The sequence below is a fragment of the Larus michahellis genome, chromosome 4, assembly GCF_964199755.1.
Source record: "Larus michahellis chromosome 4, bLarMic1.1, whole genome shotgun sequence".
Lineage (NCBI taxonomy): Eukaryota > Metazoa > Chordata > Aves > Charadriiformes > Laridae > Larus > Larus michahellis.
Window position 1 is genome coordinate 17,929,983 of NC_133899.1, and position 22,689 is coordinate 17,952,671.

Consider the following 22,689-nt stretch of genomic DNA (forward strand, 5'->3'; position numbering starts at 1 on the left):
GTTGAGGCTCATTGTTTTAATAAATGATATTATTGAGCCATTTAATGGAATATGAGCTTTGTACCCATTGGGTCCAGAAATCGAAGTAGAACGTAAAATGATAAAGAAACAAGAAATTAGTATTGAGGAACAAAGTAGGCATAGTTCTGAAGAACATTAGACAAAGATGGATTTTTATCAAGAATGATTATCTAAAAAAGAATTGAGAAGGAAAAATACATGTGCTGAAGCTGCCTAACCTGAATTACTGCTTTGTAAGTGGAAAAACTCCACTGATTTTTTTTGCATCCCTCTATCCTTATTTCATTTTTCAGAATTGAAGGTAGTAAGGGAAATGATTGCACGTTTGTGCCTTTTTAATACAACTAGTTTTATACTTGTCTATTTTTATCTTGGTTTTTAGTCTAATTTTCTGTTTCAATTTTGCCCCTCCACAACAGAAAAAAAAGCTTCTTGAAGAACTTGGAGAGAATAGACTTCCATATGTGACACCAGCCGATGCTGATTTCCATCAGTTGGTAATGTATTTCTTTTAACTGTACTTGATTTAAACTGAAATGGCAGTTTGCACTGAACAACAAATAAATCTTTCTTCAAAGAGACACTGTGAAATCTGACATGAAAAAGGTATCCTGGTGGCTGATAATGTGCTTTCAGGTGATGCTAAATAAGACCTCTAGAATTCAGATACTCAAAATGAAGACTTTGTGAACTTCCGTTTATTTGTAGGATTTTGCTCTGAGTATCAGTACCTGAATACTAGGTAACACATGTAACAATGAATCACAGTTTCTTGTGCTTTGTTAAAATAAAGTACACGTCACCGTTCTTTTAAAGTTTTTTGGTTTTTGCTTATTTTTTTTTTCCTGAGTTGTGAAGAGAACTATTCTTTATAGCTCAGGTTTGGCAAAATAGGGAAAGTATTAACATAGAATTTTGAAATTTTTTGGCTTAATTCTACTTTCAAACAATAAGTAACCCTTAAGACTTTGCTTGCAAAACAAACTGTGGAAACTGGAATGCATGCCTCAAATGAGACAAAGTAAAAGTAAAAAGCAGGCCCAGTAGCCACATGAGTAGTAAAGCAAATGAATGTATGGAAGAGTATGAGTAGAGTATTCTGTGTCTATCTTGGATCTTTCTAGGTCAGCTACAAAACAGATGGCAAGAATTGTAGGTTCAATCAGATCAAATCGGAACACAATAAGATGAAAAACATAAGAAAGAATCTCGTAGTTTGAACAGCTACAGCAAACATGCTTACACTACAGGCATGTCACCTTTCTTGTATTGACATATGGCTCAAAGATGTATATGGTAGCATAAAAATAGGTCTGACTCTTTCTTTGCAAGGATGAATTTCTCTTTTGCAGGATTCTAAGGCCAAGAAAAGTTCAGCATACACCACACTATAGAAAAGGAAAGATTTATTTATAGGTCAGGTACTGCACTGCGACTCAGAAGCATGAAGTCAAACTCCAGTTTGCCACGGGATTCCAATTGTGATACTGAGCAAGCTATATACTTCCCTCACCTTTCTCGTTCATTTGGGTTATAGGATGCTTAGGGAAGGTAGGGTTTTCTCTGTATTCTTGCAGTGCTGAACATAGCATAGTACGCTCTTGATTGGCATCTTTAACAGCTGTAAGGATAATAACATGACAACACATAAGTTGCTGTTAACCGTAAAAGCACTTCTGTGCATAAGGGCAAGGAGAAGTGTAGAAGAGCTTAACAGAATGATATTTATTTTTTCTTTACAAAAAAACCCAACCACGAACACATTCTTTTCAGTCTTAAACTAATGTTCAAGAAGAAGCTCCTTCCCCTTTTTGAGGCTTCCCTCCTGTTTGTTCTCTTCTTTTATATCTGTGGCTGCCAAGAGCTGCTATGCCCAGCATCTCTTTCTTTTTTCCATCTTTGTAAATCCACAGTCTCGTGAAGCTGCTATGAAAAGAGAAGATGGAGCCGGGGTTGCCCAAGTGGCATCTCATTTGCTCAGTATCAGTAACCCATAAATATAGAAGACAATGGGAACAAGATAAGGAGTGAAATCAGACCTGTTCAGGCCTTAATAGAGTTTAGATACGTTCTTTTTGCATCATATAGAATTACACTTTTTGTGTAGTGTTTGTGTAATCGTAAGCATCACAAGCACCTTCTAAATTCTTATGGTGGTTGTGAAATGTTACTTTAATCACAGATGTAGATGTTACAAGTTCCGTGATGCTTAAATGTACTACAGATGGAGAGGAGAAGAAGGGTGAGAGCTTGAAGACAACAAATTGGCAAAATAAAATATCACGTACAGTTTAGTTTTATAGTCTGCCTTTCCTGGAGAGAGCTGCCTTACTTCTTTAAGGATACACCCCTTGTAAAGTAGTGTTCTTTGCATGTGTTGGAAAGGATAGGTAGGATTCAAGTAAAAAACTACAGTATCCTGTCAGGTATGAAAATGTACAGTCTGAACAAAACTACGAAATTCCATCTCAAACAAAGCTTCACTAACATCCTCTTTCAATGTGTCTTGCCTGATGAAGGATTTTAGAAATGGGCCCCAAACCATTGGCTGAAAAAATGTAGTGTTTAAAGCCACTAATGAAAACAAAAAAGTCTGTTAAGGCAATTCACAAATCTCTTGAAGTATAAACTATCATTTCATGATGTAAGTGGCAGTTTCCTTATCAAGGGTCTTTATTGCTGATTTCTAACTTTATTCTATCACTTGAGGCATCCTGTAGGGTGATTCTCTGTGTTGAGTACCACCATTAGAAAGGAAAGCACGAATATTACACACGTGATTTTAAATACACACATATGAAGAGTTGAGCATCAAATGTGCTTTTCTTTTATGTCCTGTAGTTGCCAGTAACGTACCTGCTTCTTTCAGAGTGAACAGTGAATTGACCTTTAAATACTTGCTGTCAGAGGTACAACACAGAGTACATGATTATTCCCCTTCCCCATCCCCCCAAAACAACAAGGTGTCCAGTGTGAACAGCATTCACCCTGTGTTCTGATGCCTTAATGCTTTCCTTATGTGGGACTCAGCACAATGACTGGTGGGAGATTTAAAGAAGACCAAACTGTTTTCATGTGATGTGTTGGAAATATGTTTCTACTTCCTGATTTCTTCTGAGATGTGTGTGTGGGTTTTTTTTTTTTTAAGGTAGGATCCTAAGCATACTGTATAAAACTTAATGATAAAATAGTTCTTAAGCATGTAATCTTAAAGCACAACCTCTGACTTTGCTGGCAATCAAATGTGGAAGACATTACTTCTGCAGTTCAGGAGGGAAATACAATGTTGTTACCTTTGTAAAAATCTGTGCGCTTCCTTTCTAGTGTGTGTTTTCAGGCATTTAGTTGCTTTACATCGTATTGTTATTTCCTTCCGTTTGTAATAATTGTTTGGAGTTTCGTGTGTGTGATTCATGTCAGAAATTCAATATACTAAATGGTTTAAAAATATGTACTAAGAACGACTCTTCAAATATGCCATAATAGCATATGTAATGTGGTGATTGTTTAATCTGACCTGAGTATGTCCAATATAGAGACTTAAAGAAATACCGTGATACTGCTATAGAACTGTTAGAGCTTGTTCTTTTATACGTATAATTTGCATAATGGAACAAATCATGCAGTAGTAATCTTTATATGTTCTGTCACGATTAAGTAGTTTGTGAAAGAATACTTATGATTCCCATCAACCTATACCCGCACATCTGACTGTAGCCTATAGCTGTAAATCCTTAAAATTTGCAATTACTTACTTCAGTAGTTATTATTTATAAGGTTTTTTCACTGTATTATTCAAAGGCTACAGGTAGACAGGACTGATTGAAACAAAGGGACATTTCAGGGCCTCTAAACGAATCGTTTCAGGCTTTTGGCAAGCTCAGGCAAATTGCATTTATCAAATTTATATTCGGTTCTTTTAATGAAAGCTGGAATCCAGTGGTCTGATGGGGATTGTAGAGGGACCTTCAGATAGATATCTGGGACTATTTTCAAGTTTTGGTATTTAAAGTTAAGCATGTAAATACTGTTGCCGGAAACTGTTATTATCTGTAGATACTGTTACGGAGTTTTTTCCCTCTCTAGGAAGCTAGTTTTTGGAAGCCATAAGAAGGTGTGAAGAAAGGGAGTTAGCTTCACTGTAAAAATCCACAAGAAATAATGGCAAGGTTTATAGGTAAACTAAGATTTATTATGTGTAATCATTGTCTTTAAAATAGACTTCCTTTTATATTCCCCTTTTTAGTAGAAACAAATGATCCTGTATGGCTACCTTTTCAGTGTTGTAGGATAACAACGTGTTATGATGCAAAAGTCTAACTGTTTTCATGCAGTAGAAAATGTGCATACTGCCTGGTTTATATTTTTAAAGGCACCTTTTCTGAATTTCAAAGTTAATTTCCTGGAAAGCAGGTTCAAATCTGACTTGGAAGTAGCTAGTACTAGTAAAGTGGTTTTGAGTTGTGCCAGAAGGAGCCCACAGATGGGATTGTAGGTCAGTGTGATGCTTTTGTGCTGGTGGCTTTTATTTGTTTTTTAAAAGCACTTTGAACATAAATCATCATGTTAGTAAAAGTTTTGATAGATCAGGTTTGGGCATCCGTGTGCTCTTGCCCCCTTGCCTAATGCCTTCTGACTTCAGTTTACCTTAACTTTTTTCCCCACAACACCATCAGTATTTACCTTTTTCCCCAGGCTAGTGACTAACTTCTGGATGAAGGAAATAGGTGTTGTGAGTCGTTCGGAGCTTCACACATGCTAATTGACACCCGATAAGCTCACTTACTAAGGGCACTAGTTTGCATCCGTTTCTTTTATTTATTTATTAATTTTAATGAAATACATAGGAACTTGGTCTATTTAAGAACTTATTCTCTAGCCTTTGTCCAGCGTGCCAAACAGTCTCGGCAGTAGTTAAAGCAGATTTATGGGCAGCCGATAAAAGGTGTGATTATACGATACTGATTTCCTTAGAAAACCAGATTAACAAAATGAAGTTATCCAAGCCTTCCTGGAGTGGGAAGCAGTATTTTGGATGCAAAGCAAGATACTGCTGTTTAGCAGCATCGTACCTTGCTGGAAGTTGTTGCCTCAACAGACAGCTGGACTCTGGACTCCAGCTGATACCAGAGCTGGTGTGGTCAGAAGATGATACAAGGAAAAAGGGTAAAAGGGTATTACGGGTGGGGAGATGGTGGGGGAAATTGGTTTGGATATTTATTCATATTTTTTCTTAATCTAAAAGGCGAACTTTTATATAGAATTGGAGAGCTAATTGGCATGCGTTGAGGAATATGAAAATAGAAAGGACCAACATGTCAAGGGCTATTTTGAAAATAAAGGTACAGTGCAGCAGAATGTTAGCCTTTTTTGAAAATTTACATTTTCATTCTGTTATTTTTACCCTAAAAATTGTTGTTATATATAACTATTTCGATTTGTCATGTAGCCCTCTAGAATTCTGTACATCAGAATGAGACAGAATGGTCTTTGCAATGCCATGGCATTGCCAAAAGAGGAGTCAGTTTGTTACTGCTTGATATTCCATTGTTTGTATACTTAAAGGTAGCATTATCTACAGATTTATCAGGAAAGTTTGTATGTTCTATTGATTTCTGCCAGAATCCTCAGATCTATTTATTTAGAGATTTGACCCGGTTATAGTCTCTGGCTACAGGCCACTGCTACATATCCACAGTTGGTGCAATATATTGAAATATGAAAATAAACTAACAAATACTGGCATCTATTTCTTCACCGTATTCTAGACTCATGCTTGGTAGCTTATCAACACAGCCTTGTCTGTTCTTGAATATATGGAATACTTTTGTTCATGTAAAAAGAATAATTCTTTTGCTGTTTTTGTTTGTTTGTTTTTTTCCTTTAGTGGAAGACCAAATATTCCAAGCTGATTTTTGGAAAATCTGATACTGTACCTGAAGAGCTACATCAAATGGTACAAGAAGGCTTTCTGACCTTGCGAAAACATGATTGTTTCTTTCAAGATCTTGTAAGGATCAAAGGAAAAGATTTTGTTACCCCAGTGTCTCGTATATTAATTGGAAACCCAGGATGCACTTACAAGTACTTGAACACAAGATTATTTACAGTTCCTTGGCCTACTGAAGGTTATGATATAAATTATTGCAGTCCTCAAATACAGGATGCTTGTAAAGCATTAATCAGACTTAATGACTACTTGCATATTGAAGCAGTCAAGGCATTGCAAGGACAAAATTCGTTTGAGACCAAAGAAACTAAAGATACTACTGTAATAGATAGGGAGCAAAATTTTGCTACTTCTCTTACGGAGAAGGGGTCCGTTTCAAAAGATCAAAGCAGTTGTTGTGTACCAGAGGATGACTACATAAGTCTAAAGAACAGAACATCTTATAACTTGACTTTATTAAATTATATGGATCCCCTACAAATGCTGTACTTGAAACAAGAACCTTATTTTGGAATGGGGAGCATGGCAGTGAGCTGGCACCATGACGAGAATCTGGTTGAAAGGTCAACGGTTGCTGTGTACAGTTACAGCTGTGAAGGTGAGTGATGGGAGGCAGGAGTTGACTAGTGATATAAATATCTTAAATCCCTGAAGCTCTTTTATGTTTCCTTGTGGTACGTACATAAGCACACCTGCATGCTAGTCTAGATTTGTCATGTGTTTCTGAATACATTGTGGTACTTGTTGTGTTTAAGCCCTATCTTTATATCTACTAAAACCTGTACAAAATATACCTGTGTTTACTGTAGCTGGCTCATCAGTCATTCTGTAAGTAGATTTAAAAATTGGTACAATTAACTTCCTGACTAAGAGCCAGGAAATCAAAATCTGTCGAATACCTATTTCAGGTTAATGCGTGTGCATATTTTCTGTCCTGTAACATGTCTCACTGTAGTAGAGATCACTGTCTTTATCGTGTAATTTATCATATACAGACTTGCTTCTGCTTTATGCTGATATTACTACTCTTCTTTCTTTGGGAAGATCGTTTTAGGTTGGTTTTGTATAAAAGTATTACTGTATTTACTTGGAAGTGTGTATATATATTTCGTCTAGGTATGCTGTAGTGGTGTTTTGCAGAGGACTTGCCAACATCTCTGTACTTGGGAAGGGTGGAAGTTTTCCATTAAAAGACCTGTTGTCTGACAGGCTTTGCAAACTCTTAGTTATTTAGTGCAGTATTAGGGGGAAAAATGTGTTGTTGAAGAGTCATTAAATAATTTCATTTTTAGTTTAAAGTACCTTTCCCATCTTTATTTATAAACAGACATGAAGGCTTTTGTTTATTTTTTCCTAACAATTTTTGAACAAAGCCTTGGATTTTTTTTTAATGGCTTCCAGTTTTGCAAACATAAGATTAGAATTTAGACACTTGATTTGAATTTTCAAATGCTCCCTTATGTTTCTTAATTCAGAACTGATTTTTGGTCCTTCCAAAAATCCTTTGATGTTTGCTTCAAAACGTGGGAAGAATTCACGTTGACTTCGGTAGGTTTTGGCTAAAGACTGTGATGTAAAAATTATAGCTTATACTTAAATGTGCATTCTTTTCTTAGTTTTGTTATTAGTTTTGAAACTATGGGACGCTTTGTTATTTAATGTTCAGTGAAAATTATCGTATTTACATTTTCCTGGACATAAAACATCAGCTGGCTTATCAAACTGAATAGAATAGATTCCATGACCAGCAGAAATGTCATTTCGTCCATGAACTTTTTCCTGTCTTATTTGCCAATGATGTTGATATTTTATGTCCAGTAAATGTGTCTTTTCAGTAGTATTGTAGATAACTTAAAATGTTATTGAAAAAATATTTAAAGAAACGTAAGCATGAACTTGCAGTAATAATGGTGTGTGTGAAGATTTATTGTAATATGCTTAAAAACTTTTTACTTTAACATAAAACTTGCTGATGGAGGGCAAAAAAATGAGTCCCTTTAAGTTCAGAGAGCTATAAATTAACAAAAAAGAAAGCTGCTATGTTTATTTATAACTTGTCACTTGGTTTTGTTTCTTCAAGTTCAGCAAGTTAGGTAAAAATTATGCTGTTTTAAAACCACTGCAAATTCTATGCAAGATTTGATCGATGAGGATAGAAATATTTGATATATTTAGACCAAAAATTATTTTGGTATCTCTATATAATTAATGTTTTTGTCACATACAAGGATTTTTCAAATACACTTATACTTAAAAGTTTATATTTTTTCTAAAGGATTTAAAAATAGACATGAAAATTTAAAAAACCTAGGAGCTTTCCAGTGAATAAATTAATTGTACTATCACTTACATTTACAAAATAATTAAAAAGTTACTACTTCAAATTCTTCTATTTTTGCAATGATTCCAAAAGTTTTTAATCAAATTGAAGTTTCGTTATATATTGAGGGAGGGAAAAAAATCTCTTGGCAGGAGACAGTGATACTAAAACCTCAGTGTAGCTGGAGACAGTGTAAAAGACACTTTCTGGGCAGAAAATGATTTATGAAGTCAGATCTGAACTTGAACAAGGTTGAATTCCATTTGATCGCTCTTGACCATGGCTCAAGTTGGTTTAATGAACTTTAGAGAGAATTTGAGGCGTCTAGCGTGGCTCCTGAGCATCATAAGGAAATGTCCTGTCGTATACCTTTATGTGAAAACAGTTCATTCGCATCTGTGTGTATTCAGGTTCTGGTTGTCGTTGTATGACCCTGAAGTGAAGCTGTATTTTTAGTTGGCCTACTTATTCAAAAATTGAAGGAAATGGAACCTGTTTATAGTTTATGAATATGGCATTGTAATTAAATACTCGTGTGTGCTGAAGTTTTCTTCCCAGTGTATACGAGAGGAGTAATTAGACTACTTGGTTTTCTAGAAATAGTCTTTTTTGCTCTTCTGATTTCCTGTTTATAGCTTTCAAATGGTGGTGGTTATACACTTATCAGTGCCTATAATATTCTTTCCAGTTCCATATCACTTCAATGTGTTGGTCATTTCTGCAGTTCACAAAGACTGTCAGTATTTACTATATCTCTTACCAAGCTCTGCATAACTGTGAAGCATGAAGAAGCTCCACATTTTTTTTTAAGATTGTTGTTAAATCTTTGTAGAATCGTACCTTGACTCCTTTTCCCATTTTCCATAATTATATTTGCATTTTATGCCAGTATTTTTTACTAGTACTTATTCCATAAATTCATTTAGTACTGAGTTAGCATTGAATTCTCACTGCAGTGTATGAAGACTGTCACAGAATCGTAATAGATTACATAGTAAAAAGAGTAGAGGTAATCAGAAATATTTTGATGGAACAATTTTTCCTTAGATGATGTTGATTAGATGCATTAGTAATTTTCTCAGAGCAAACACTGATTATGTGGGAAATTCAAACGTAAATTAAGTGTGTTGATTTTTGTTAGAACTAGCTTGATTCTCTTTTCTGTTAGGTCTTGTGCATTTTTTTTGTCAAGTCTCGCTTCCTCAAATTCCTACTGGTGTCTCTGGTACTTCAAACACCGAGGAACTGTGGCAGCCCCTTAGCATGGGGAAGCATGGGCTTCTGGAGCTTCATGGCTGGTACCAATCTATCCTGCCACAAATGCAGAACTCCCAGTTTTCAGGTTTTGAACAGCAGGAGCCCTAGGAGTCAAGCACTCTTACTCTGTTATGGCAGCTCTTTGTCAGACTGCTTAGAGATGCACAACTCAGGTTATATGGCTTTCTTTTTACTTTAATTTGTATTTTTATATCGTTTGGTATCCACGTATTTGATTAAATAGCATTAAAACAGATAACTACTGTAATTGAAACAACTTTATTTTCTTGTTCGCTTGTTCAGCATTTGATGTCATAATGAAAATTTAATGCTTGAAACTTTGATCAGTATTAATTGGAGTAGAAGCAGTTTTTAATATGCCAGAAAAGAAACTTGAGAGTCAACATAAAGGTATTGGAAGAAGCTGGTATTCTAATTAGCATCGCTGTTTTCTTGTTTCCAGTGTCAAACTGTTTCAAAGCAACTTCAAGTGAAGTACGTTTCTAAGAACAGAATAAGATAGATGCTTTGTTTAATGTTCATCTAAATAGTATTTGTTTTTATTTACATTAAAATAAAATGCATTACAGTAGGTTAAAAGTAGTTATCAAGTGATAAGAATCGGCCCTCAAAAAAATTTGGGAAGCTTTCTTTTAATGTGTGTACTGCATGAAAGTGCATGAGTGGTAGTCATGGTGCATGTGCAGAACTGAATACGTAACAGAATGTGTGTTCAATTATACTGTCACTAACACTATTCAGAATTAATTTACTTTTCAGAATTTACCATGGAACAGGAATTCCAAATTTTGAGCAATTCAGGATTTTTAATAACACATTAGCTTACAAATATCCTATCACATGAGACCATTAAGGTAAAAACTTGTTCAGGATTTTACTATAGTAAGCTAATAACCCATTTTTATTTCCTGCTCTATTTATAAAAGTGAGTTGCAATCCAAATACTCGTGGAATGAGGACGTTTTCAAAAATTGGATTTTATCCATGAAATTTTATTAATGAACAGTTTTCCCTCAGGTCTTTAAGTTTTGTAGGAATTTTTATTGCTTAGCAGAGCACTAGTTGGTTCTAAAGATGCTCTTTGAAGTAGAGACTTGTTTCAGTTACCAACTTAAAGGAGATGGAAGATAATCTAGTCACTGGAAGTGGCCATCTTTCTCTTGCCTGGATTCCCCACAGACTATGTTTGCAGTTAGATAAGTAGTTTTCTCTAGAATTCTTTACAGTATCTTGTTTGCCATCCTGCTGTTAGGCCTACTTGCTGTATAAATCTCCTGAAGTACTAAACAACTGGCTCTGTTCGCTAACAAGGTAATGTTGAAAGTTTAACAAACTTAAAGTTGCAGTAATGACTGATCTTGAAGGAGCTTTTATGCTTCTTTCTTTTGTAAAATGCTATTTGTATTTTTCACACTGTGATGTTAGAAGTGATATTCTAGCACTAAACCTAATGACTGCTATTTAATTTCTACAGTAATTGGAAATAAAAATAATTGAGATGCACTACAGATGTATGTTTCTTCACTAGGTTAAAAAAAAAAAATAATCATGAAGCTACAAAAGTTGTTCAGAATCGAAGTCAATCTAAATTTGTAATTGACCAATAATCCTCTTTATATACTGCTTGACAGATAAAAGTAGACATTTGTACAGGGTGAGAATAATTACATTAAATGGTTTGTAATGCCAGTAATGTAGTAGAAATATTGCTTGTTGAAAGAATAGAGATGTTATGTAGAAAAATATATATGACTACTTAAGAAATGAATATGTGAGTTAAATGGTCACATCTGCAACTTGTAGATTCTGCCCAGCTGGAATTATTTTCTGAGAGAATCATAAATTTTTAATGATCTGATTACTCTTATAATAATAGATCTGAATCCCTGTTTTCTAAAAAGAAATCATAATTTGAATTAAAACTGCTATGGTATTTTGTTTTTTTTCTTTTGTGTTTTTTTTTTTTAGCCATGCTCTCACTGATTTGATCAAATAAAGTCTCCCCTTCAAGAATGAAGGGATGACAGAATATTCTCTGTTCTTATTTTGTTGCTTTTGTTCTTGATATATTTGGACATGGTATTCCAAATGTGAATTGATAAGAGCAATGTTGGCAAATCTTCCATTTATTGTTTTTATGAATGCCAGTTGCAAGCAAAAGTTGAAGTGTTAGTACAGTTTAATTAACCTCTTATGCTATGGCTTTTCAGAAATAAGTCAGAAGAATATCTCTGGGTAGATACTTATTCTTTCCCACCAGCAGCTGAAAAGCAAAGCATGGCCTGCTTCTTTCACTTTTTGCGTATAACATATATAAATTGCTATTGAAGCCAATAATGTGTATATTTAATTAACCACTGAACACGTACTCAAATTCTTTTAAACTTGAAAAATCAATCTGTAAAAAAAAAAAGGAATTCTTTTTTAGTATCTGTAGAACAGCGGTCAGTTGGATTTAATGACGAAGTAGATGTTTACAGTTCTGGTAGTTTTTAGCAATGTGTTGGCAGTGATTCCATTGTCTAAGAAATCACATTTGATTTAAGAGTAGTACATTTAGGATATAGTTTGGCATTATAATTTGACTTGAGAACATTTAGGGTTTCAGAGTGCCAAAAAACTCTCAGACTCTTCAAGATTTTGGTGCTGATAGCAAAGAAATCTTTCAAGGCTACTTCTACTTTCTGTACTGTGGATCAGTAACCAAACTAGATCCAGGAAAACAAGTTTCATGTTGTTCTGAACCTAATCTGATAAGATCGGGTCTTAGAGCTGGAACATCTCTGAAATTTGAGCTGTTTAGTTGGAAGCATAATGTTATGGCCAATTTTCTGCAGCTACATTCTCTCTTTCATGGTTCTACCTTAATTACAGGTTTGATGAGGTGGTGTTGTTATGCTGTGGTAAGCTTGTTACCTGGTTGCACCATTTCATTTGGGATGCAAGTGTAAAGGGTTCTTGCAGGTCAAATTCTATAAATCTTTAATGAAGAGAATTCATATTTGCAGGTAGTTTTATTATATTTCCATTAAGTATTATACATCTGACGATTTCTGTATGGTCTACTTCAAAATAAATACATGTTCTTAAGGTGCGGTGTATGTGCATGGTCCACGTGATTTACTCTCAAATACCTATGGTTTAGATGCATCCAAATGTTTTCACTTAAATGGGAACTGTAATTATATCAATGAATATAGAGCATTCAGTCATGCTTGAGGTGTGATATACAGAATTTAATAACATCTTCTTATGTAAAAGTTTGTCAGTGCTACCTAGAGATATACCACAAATGACAAGGTGTCTTTTTTTTTTCTTTCGCTCACTTTCAGAATAGCTTGCATTTAAAAGCTAGTAGCAGCTTGCTTCCATTTGTTACCAAAATAACATGGTAGGAGCAATCAGTTTCAATTGCTGCTGATAATTATAAGGTGCAATAATTGAGACTGTAGAGAAAAGGAGACTGTGAGCTACATTTGAACTCTGTACTTAAGCAATAAAAAATTTATCAAACTGCAAAAAATAAGTCATTTTAACGAGCACATTCCAAAGGTGCTGGATTTATGAGGAGACCCCGGGAAACTTTGATTGAAATTGCTGTCTCTGATTGTAGTTCTATATTTTATTGGTGCCATATTGTGAACAGTGCTGCTGCCAAAGTGAATGGGAAAGCAGCATAACAGAGAGAGTTAACCCAGAAAGGTTACCTCTTTTTATAATATCCATGATGTATTGCATTAAAAATGCCTTGAAAGCCATCCTATTTGCAGTTTTCAGAAAACATTTTTCTTAAATTAAGTTACGATTTATCTGAACAGGGCAGAAAATATGAAAGCCCCTTGAAGACTTTAGTATTGATTTTTCTGAGTATTTGCTAGCTCTTGTTTTCTCATTTGTGTGCTCCTTGATAGAAAGGCCTAGAGCTGCTCCTGAGCCAAAGCTTCAGCTGGATGGCAACTGCAGCAGGGGAGGGAGGGAATATGGGGACTGAATTTACAGTAGGAGTTTTAACTAAGAACTTTAGATTGGCTTTTTAAAAGATTTTGGCTCTCTTGCTTTCTGAATTTAGGCAATATTTAATTGACATAGGAAATTAAGTCAATTTATTAATCCTTAAAGGCTGCTCCCAACTAAACAAACATTGCAGTAACCATGTCAGATGGATGACTTGAATATTTTTGAAAATGTGAGTTCAAGGTCACTTTTTATGTGTGCATATTATAATAAGAGTTATAAGTTTACTTTAGTATTTTCATTCTGGAATTAAATGAAGACAAAAGTTTTAAAAATTATTAGATGAAAGCACACTTGAAATGGACAGTGAAGCGGACACACGCATTTACTGATGTTATAAGCAGTAATGAGGCGTGCTACGTAGTTGGTGATTTCTAACCGTTCACTGCTGTTCTGTGCCAACTGCTTATTAAAACTTCATCCTCCCTCTGTCAAAATGCTCTGTTACTTTAGCCATAAAACTGTTATACCATAGCTCCCAAATACCTTGTTATAAATGCTGACTGTATCTTTCAATTTATACTGCAGTGAAGTAAGCTTATGAAAATAGTTCTGAGGGATTAAGCTCTAAATACTATTTCTATGCAGTGGATTATTTTTTCCCCGAGCTCAACACATTCATGTTGCTTAATGATAAGAAAAATGTTGTGACAAATGTATTGAAGCTTTGTTGGCTCTTGCGCATGTTATCTAGCATGTTTGACTAATAATTTTGAGAAAAGAGTGACAGATACGATTCCAAGATTCAGTCAACTTTGTTTGTCTAGATTGTGTTTCGTGCCTGTTATTTTACCTTACTTTGCCTTGGTTTATGATTTGGTGAAATTGCAAGTATGTAAAAAAGTGAAATTGTTCATAAAATGCTTTGGCAGTTTATGACTTGAAATTCTTTCGGAAGTTATCTATTTTTATATCAGTGTTGCTGCATATTTTTCTTTTTATCTTCTATGCTTATAGTTTTAGTAGTGTAAAAAAAAAAAAAAAATAAAATGAGTGAAGATTAACAAAAATTCCCATACGTTTACTTGAGAACTTCAGAAAAACTTGAGTCCGTTACAGGTTTTGCCTTAATTCGCCTTTACTTTGTACTTAACGTGAAGTTTTCATCTTGGTAAAGCTGGTTGCAAAAAATTCTTGATCTCATATGGCTTTTTTTACCTATTATGTACTGAATTTGGAGATGGGGATTATACCAAATGTAGATTATAGAAAACTTAAGCCTATTAAGGTTGTACCAATGTGGGTTATCATTAAGTCTCTATTGTTAGACCAGATTTTGTATTTTATGGTTCTCACCTTGTCTGTCATCTTTGTGGTGTTTTTTCCTCCCTCTCTTTAAAGGTTCAGCTGTGGAAGAAAGTAATGAACAAAAACTGAAGGGACGAGACCCAGCTGTTTGGCATGTAGGCTTGAAGGTTGCATGGGACATAGAGACCCCTGGATTAGCAATACCACTTCACCAAGGAGACTTCTACTTGATGCTTGGTAATTTCCAAGGGCTAAGATGATGAACTTTCTGTTGAAAAGAGAGAAAATGACACTTATTTTAATATACATTACCATAACTTTCTTTCAGTTAGGACTTTACTTATTTAGAAAGACCTAAGATCTGGCTAGAGTATATAATAAATTCCTCCTACCTTGCCCGCTTCCAGTGTATTATGGGGGACTTTTTTCCCTAATGTTGCTTTCACCTCACAGCTAAAAGAGGAAAATATTCTTTTTGAGCCTTTTCTGTCTGTTGTGCAGTCATAATTGCTAGTCCCAGTCAGGCTTCGGGCCATAAGCAGAATTTCCCCAGATCTTGTGAGAAGTTGAGCTGTGTCTGTCCCGTCATTGTATTTGTAGATGCGTATCCCTCTTTCTATTCTTAATGCAGTTTTACTGAGTAACTGTGAGCACCTGTGTCTGTTACGTTCAACCAAAATAATTCCTCTTCTTGGGTCTGACTTATAGACTGGTCACATATTATGTAAACTGTGACTGTAGCAGTCTTAAAGTTTTTTTGGTACCATGGTTCTTGAAGTGTCAACTGCTGTACCAATCTGTAGATTTGTTTTATTTGTCACCAATTTTAGGCATGACATCTGTCTTCCTGCTACGCTTTTCCATGTGTATATTCAAATGTACTATATTCTAGTAGTGGCATTATACTAAGATCGTAATGAACAAAGCTGTCATACTCCAAGAGTGAGTCTCAATGTCTCAAGTATAGAGGATTAAAAAAAGAAAATTAAATTGAGTTCATTTACTTGAGCAGCTGAGCTCACACACTAAGGTTTTCCCATTGAAAGAAAGAAGCAAGAACTGTGGCTAAGGTTTGTTGACACAAAATCTGTTGCTTTCTCTTTTGGCTTGTGTTTCTCTTAGTTATCATTTTTGTTTAAACATATTTAGTTATAAATCACACAACTCGAAACACCAACAACATTTCTGACATGACCATGTTTGCCTGTTCAGTGACCTTGACAGACATCGTCTTTGAAGAGTGGGAGCGCTTGCTGTGTTCCCTGTTTATGTGTTTGTGACTTGGACGGTAGACACCATGGAACACCCCTAGAATGACCTGTCGCGCTGCCAACTTATTGGACTGAACAGTCTTTTCACTGTTACCTTTCACTTTCGTCTTCCAACAAATATGAAAACAGTTTACTTACTACAAACAATACATTTGTGGGCAATCTTAAAAAAAAAAAACATATACCAGTCCCTGTTCTTATTTACCTCATCAAATACTGCATGCTGTCATCAGTGAGGTATCATGTGTAAACGAGCTGGACTGCCTGGGCTCTTAAGCGTGTTCAGATATGAACAGATAAAGTGTTAAGATTTGAGATCCTTTGGCACAGAGGTGTGGATGTGCCTCCCTTTTCTGTATTTGTGAAGATATAGAGTAGCAGCCTGGAGGGAACCTGAGACTTTTTTTTTTTATATGAAAAGGAAGTTTAAGTGGCAGCTAAACATTCCTAGAAAGGGAATTACTAATCCATTTTTGTGCAATAGCAGCTTGTGTATGAAGTAAGCTTCTTATCTAATCCTTCCTGACTGGAAAGTTTGTGCATACACAGCTTTGCTGGGCAACAGATTCAGAAGGGAAGTAATAAAAGAAGGGGTCTAACTTCAGTATTCTTATTGTAAAATACTGTAGAGTGTAGTTGACTGAGTTACAAAATCAGAAGGACAATTTTTATTCCCCAATGGAATTTATAAACAGTAACTAAAATATTATCAGGGATGCTATATGAAGGGTGGGTCAGAAAGTTAGTTTATTTAACACATAACATCATGATCATGTTTAGATGGAAACAAAGGATATATTAAACATTCTTTTGAAGACAATGTGTAAATCACTTTCTTATTAATACTTTGTGAAGAGCAACAGATTTGAGCTCTGTAGGCCAGGTGTTTGATAATCTTTTCTGCATTTCCATAGCCTTTATATTTTTTCTCAATTACTTAAAAAAAAATTTATAATGTTATACAGCGTGAGAGAGTATTTTCAAACTGGCCCTTTTATTGGGTTTTTATGTACAGCAGAGCTGCCTTTATCACTTTCACTTGAAGTAAAAGTCAATTAAGTGGATGTGTGCAGTTTCCTGTATTTTTTTTTTTACTGTTCAGATTTTTGAAACTGAATTTTAAGAGGAGGCATCTTGAGGATGCCATCTAGAAGATAAAATATGAAAATGTTGTATAAAAAGTAACTTGGTAATAAAGAGGCCAATTTTACATTCATTTATCTTGTGTCTTTATGCATCGTACGTTCCAGAGCTTCATGTCAGTAAGCAGAATCTTCTTCCTGGCATCATTTTAAAAGCAGTGGCAGCAGTATGCAAGGCATCTAGGAAAAAAAAAAAGGCATTAGAGTACTGCAGCTAGTAGGAGCTATTGATGTACAGGGACCTATTGGTAGGACTTTGTACTCTTTCTGACTACCATTGACTTGTCGAGCTCTAGCAAAAAACTGAACAACTCTGCAAGTCTGTTCTTCCAGTTGTGGAAATGGAGTAGTGCTTACTGCTTTATATGAACGTTGTGAAATACTGAAATGTCAAATTCAGGATGTTGCTTACAATTAAAAAGTCCGGTTCTATCAGTTCCTTTACATGTAACACCCCAACTATTTCCTAGTATTATCCACACAAATTTTAGACAAGAAATTGTGGTGATTTGATATTTCTAATAGTAATGTGCAATTATAGTAACTTGTAAATCCTGACCAATGGATATATCAAAGTAACAAAAAGATTGGGGGTGTTTTTTAGCGTTTGTAGTAGACATTTAGTAATGTTTATATTCCTCCCTTCATCAGCTCTACAAAATGGTTTTGTTATTCTGGTAGAACTTTGTTAAAATGCAGTCTTAAAATATAAATGTACTCCTGCATTCTCAGCAGTCCTCTTCAGATGAAATCATAAGCCATAATTTAAATGTATGTTAGTACTAAAAATGCAGTGATCAAATCCATCCTTCAAGTAAGCTATTACAATAATATAAATGTATTTTGTTTAAAGAAAACCCAACAAAATCCAAAATTACTTTCAGAAAGACAGATTTTTATTTTTTTTTCTTAAGGCTTACTTTTCCTACTATGAAGGAAAAAAGATCTGGTGAATGACTGCAAATCTGCTGCCTAAAAACTCAAATTTGAACTTTATATCACTCATGAAACGGAAACACTTTAGCTCAATTTAGAATAATATATTGGTCTGCAGAGGAAGTGCATACTGAACCCTGCTGTCTCAAGTACACAGTCAAGGAGTGTCTAATATGAAACGTGTTGGGTGCGTGCAATAAATCCAAAACGCGTGGAGGTGAGCAAAGGGCCCCATCTGCTCTGTCCTAGAGCATGCTTAACTAGGCTTGTCATGGTCTTACTATTAAATTGGAATCTTTCCCCTAATCTTTGAGTTAGACACGACCAGATTTGCAAGCAGATTTACAATTTTCTCTAATTTTCCTACCATGACTTCAAAACATACTTAACAAAAATACATTCTGGACTTTTTCAAAGGGAGATTTACTTTTCTGCAGCTGTTTCCCATAGATCAAGCTCTTGCTTGAAGGTTAGGGTTTTAAAACAGCATGAAGATGAACTTGGAATCTTATACCCCTCCCCACCCCCAGCAAATTATAGTTCAAGAAGCATCAAAAAATTATTTTCCTAACCAACCAGAAGTAGGGTGCACACATTGCAGAGGTTGGCTTGTGGTTAAAGATAACTATTTAATAGAAACACTTCCACATGTATATAGTGGCTCATTAAACTATTTCTAGATATTTAATCTGCTTCTATTTCCACAAACTAACTTGAACCCTCTTTGCTCTCTAGCATCTTGAATGTGTTGGAGCTTTTTAACCCTTTTGTTTTTTCTTGAGTCCACATTTAATCTAAATGCTATATTCCTTGATTATCAAGACTTCAAACCCCAGAAACGTGTTTGTTGTTACCAAACTTTGATACTTTGATCATGAAGTCTGGCAAATCCCAGACATCTTTTTTTTTTTTTTTTTTAGTTTGGTCTTTTAATTTATTCTGTGTTTTGTTTGTGCACACTTTTCTTGTTTAAAAACTAAAAGTATTTCTCAATTAGGGACAGATCATCCCTCTAGCTTTCTGTTATGAAGGTAATTTTCCGTTGACCCATAATTTCTTGGGGAAGGAGGCATATCTTCCTGGTGCATTTTGTTGACATACCTCCAGTAAGATTAGTTTGGTTAGGTTTTCTCCTGTTGAAGCATTGTGTGCAGTTGGATACAAGTAGAATTGTAAATGGTGGAAAAGCATTTTAGTGCTTTTGAAAATTGCACTGTAATATGGTTAAAAAGAAAATTCTTTATTTGTTTATGGTAGTTAGGAAAACTAATGGCCCATGTCCGTTTCACTTTTGTTTGTAGACACTTGTGGTGTTTAGAATATCAAAGCTTTTTGCCAGTGCTTTAAACCCCACTGTACCTTCTATTTGCTTGACGAAATAGATGACAAAAAGACAACTCTCTAAAAAGTTCAGGAAGATAGAAAATGTGATATAAAACCCTGTTGCTAATTCCAAGAGCATTTTCCATTGTGGTTTGTGTTTTCCTGGGAAGTACTTTACCTAGAAGTAATAAATTTGGGGCCTTTAGTCCCTATTCCTTTCAGTGAGGACTGGCTAGTTAATTTCCTTCCTTTCTACCTTGCATTTGTTATGTCTTAATAGTCTATAGTGACATGGCTGTACAGTCATTGTTTCTCTCTGGGTGCTTCTGCTCCTCACCTCACTGGTGCTCTGATAATTAGGTAAGTAGTGGAATTACTTATGTATACATCCGTCAGTTAAGTGTGTATAATATACATATCCTTTAGACTCTTCTTTTGACAAAGGCTATATATACAAGCACGGGGCTTTCAGTGTTTCTCCTGTTGGTGCCCAGGTAATTCAGCTGTCTAGAAGAAAGCATGCAGTGAGGCAGGGACAGAGCAGGAACAGGGACTGAGAAGAACAGCATCAGAGAGAAGACAGAGGAACTGGCAGTAGTTTCAAGCAGCGGAGAGGACCGTGCTGAGATTCTGTGCTGAGAGGGTTGTATCTGAGAAAAGAACGGGGTGGCAGAAGTCTTGGTCAGGGGAGGGACAGAGAGATCTATGACATGAACTTGCTCCCACAATTTAAAATAGGATATGCAGCATATGAATTCCAAAATGTATCTGCTGTCTTTAAATAGCAGGAAAATCACCGAGAAGCTTGTCTGATAAGGGGATCCACATAGTGAATAATACTCTGCATCTGATAATAGAAGGGTGCTCAGGAGTTAAAACAATAGCATTGGTTTTAGGAGCTGTTAAGCCTGCTTCTCTCACAGAATTTCCACTCAAACTTTGGCAAGTCCCTTGACCTTTCCTTACCCTTAGGTTTTTCTCTGTCAGTTAGCAACTTTACAGAGGCCTTGCATGGATAAATGTATTAAAGCACCAAGTACCTTAGACGGTTTTGTATTGTTTAGGTTTTGTAGTTTTTTTAATTTTCTTTTTCCTGCAGGTGTGAGGAATAGGGATTTGTATTAAATAAAAACTCCATTTTGTAACTGTGTTTTACACAAGGTGTGTTATCTGAAGTTTCTGTAGCTGGAGATTCTGTGTCAAATAGTTGTGTGCATTTGCAACTAATCAGATCATCTGCTAAACATTCTTACGACTTCTTAGTACTTCATCTGTAAAGTCAAAATTTGACCTCCAAATTGTTCAAACAGACTTCACATTGATACCTTTGTTTTCAAAGGTGCTTTGGCCACCTGTACACAATCATACATGTGATTAATTTCTTTTAATAAATCTTGCCTCAGCTATAGTAGCCCTATAATAGGATCTGTCCGTAAGGTGGCAGACGATTCATTGAGAAGTGGCAGGCACAAAGTAGTAGGAATACAAGAATAAAACAATCCATTTAAAAGAAATACAGGTTTTGCCATATACGCGTATGCAGGAAGTAGTCTTATTGTTTCTTAGGTGCTCCACCTCATGCAGAAAAATGAAGTTATTTTTTCGAGTTATTTTTTCAAACACCAAGTGTCCGTTACCAACCAAGTTGTGTTCCTTTGAATGCAAACAAGCCCTTTACAATATTCGGTAGTTTGGGGGAACTGATTTAGGCATTATGCTGCCTGAAGTGCAGGTCATCATCCACATTTGTGCAGTGTCTGGTGGCACCATGGTATCGTGTTAATACAGGTAAATACAGCTTTAATATGTGTGATTAGGCTTTGGTTGAGAAGATTCTCTTTGGTCAGGACAACCCTCTGGCATGTATTGCATTTCAGTTGTTTTTCTTGATTGTTTTCTACAATTACTGTTTTAAATTTGCGTTACTGGTAGTGGTTTAAAATTTACAAACAAGCAAAAAGCCTGACCAGACTTCAGAAAAATAGTCTGTGCAACTGACAGCATTTTTCATAGACGTGGGAAAGCTTTGGGAGAAGAACAGTCATGTAAGCAGAAAATTGTAGTCCAATTCTCAAAGCTTCTTTCTTAACTAGCAGTTAGTTAATTGGCATATGCATCTTGTAAGCATCCATATGGAAGGCAAGACTGTTTGAAGAAGGAGGAAGGGATTGTGTGACAGTTCTTCAAACTGTACTAAATACATGACTAAGTTGGTGTTGATAGTGATTTAAAATAAAAAGTGACTTCTCATATGCATTGTACAGTTCACATAAGTTTTGCGGGGTTTTGGTTTTGTAATAGATACTGAAATGAGATGTCCCTGCCACGGCTGTCCTGAATTTATGGCAAGATAAGGCCCAACTGTTTCATGCAGAAGAGGCACGATGTTGGCTCTTACTTACCTCACTACAAATTCAGAACTGTCTGACAAATAACCTGCCTGCATGCGGTTTGCCAAAGCAGGACTGATAGGTATATTCCTGCTTTTATGTTGTCATGGTTCAACTCCAGCTGGCAGCTAGAACCATGCAGCCGCTTGCTCACTGCCCCTGGTTGGGATGTGGGAGAGAATCAGAAGAGTAAAAGTGAGGAAAAACTCGTGGGTTGAGATAAAGACAATTTAATAGGTAGACTGAAAGCTGCAAATGCAAGCAAAGCAAAACAAGGAATTCATTCACTACTTCCCATTGGCAGGCAGGTGTTCAGCCACCTTCAGGAAAGCCAGGCTCCATCATGTGTAACAGTTACTTGGGAAGACAAACACATTAACTCCGAACTTTCCCCCTTTCCTCCTTCTTCCCCAGCTTCATGTCCTGAGCATGATAGCACAAGGCATGGAAGAGCCCTTTGGTCAGCTGGGGTCAGCTTTCCTGGCTGTGTCTCCTCCAAGATCTCGTGCCCGCCAGCCTACTCACTGGTGGGACAGTGCGAGGAGCAGAAAAGGCCTTGAGAGCTTAGCACCAACCAAAACCACTGGTGCGCTATCAACACCATTCTCATCCCCAATCATAGCACTGTACCAGCTGCTAGCAAGAAAGATAACTTTATCCTAGCTGAAACCATAACATATGTCCATGCGTTTTATGTGATGCATAATACTGGAGAGGCTGTGTTTTGGTTTTCCAAGCCTTATTGATCAGTGTTGTATCACATGAAACTGATGTTAGCTCTGTATGTATTGTATTT

The 22,689-nt window shown here is 35.7% G+C and overlaps 1 protein-coding gene across 5 annotated transcripts in view; it reads left to right on the top strand.

The window, feature by feature from the left end:
* Positions 1 to 22,689, top strand: part of FTO (FTO alpha-ketoglutarate dependent dioxygenase) — a 251,599-nt gene that overhangs the window by 46,217 nt on the left and 182,693 nt on the right. For 4 of the 5 annotated variants that reach the window (XM_074583153.1, XM_074583150.1, XM_074583149.1 and 1 more), the window contains 3 exons: positions 441 to 518; positions 5,909 to 6,569; positions 14,925 to 15,068. In XM_074583153.1, coding sequence (XP_074439254.1) covers positions 5,975 to 6,569; positions 14,925 to 15,068 — 739 coding nt within the window. In that variant the 5' untranslated portion in view covers positions 441 to 518; positions 5,909 to 5,974. The remainder of the gene's footprint in view (positions 1 to 440; positions 519 to 5,908; positions 6,570 to 14,924; positions 15,069 to 22,689) is intronic. The other variant, XM_074583152.1, reaches the window with a different exon arrangement.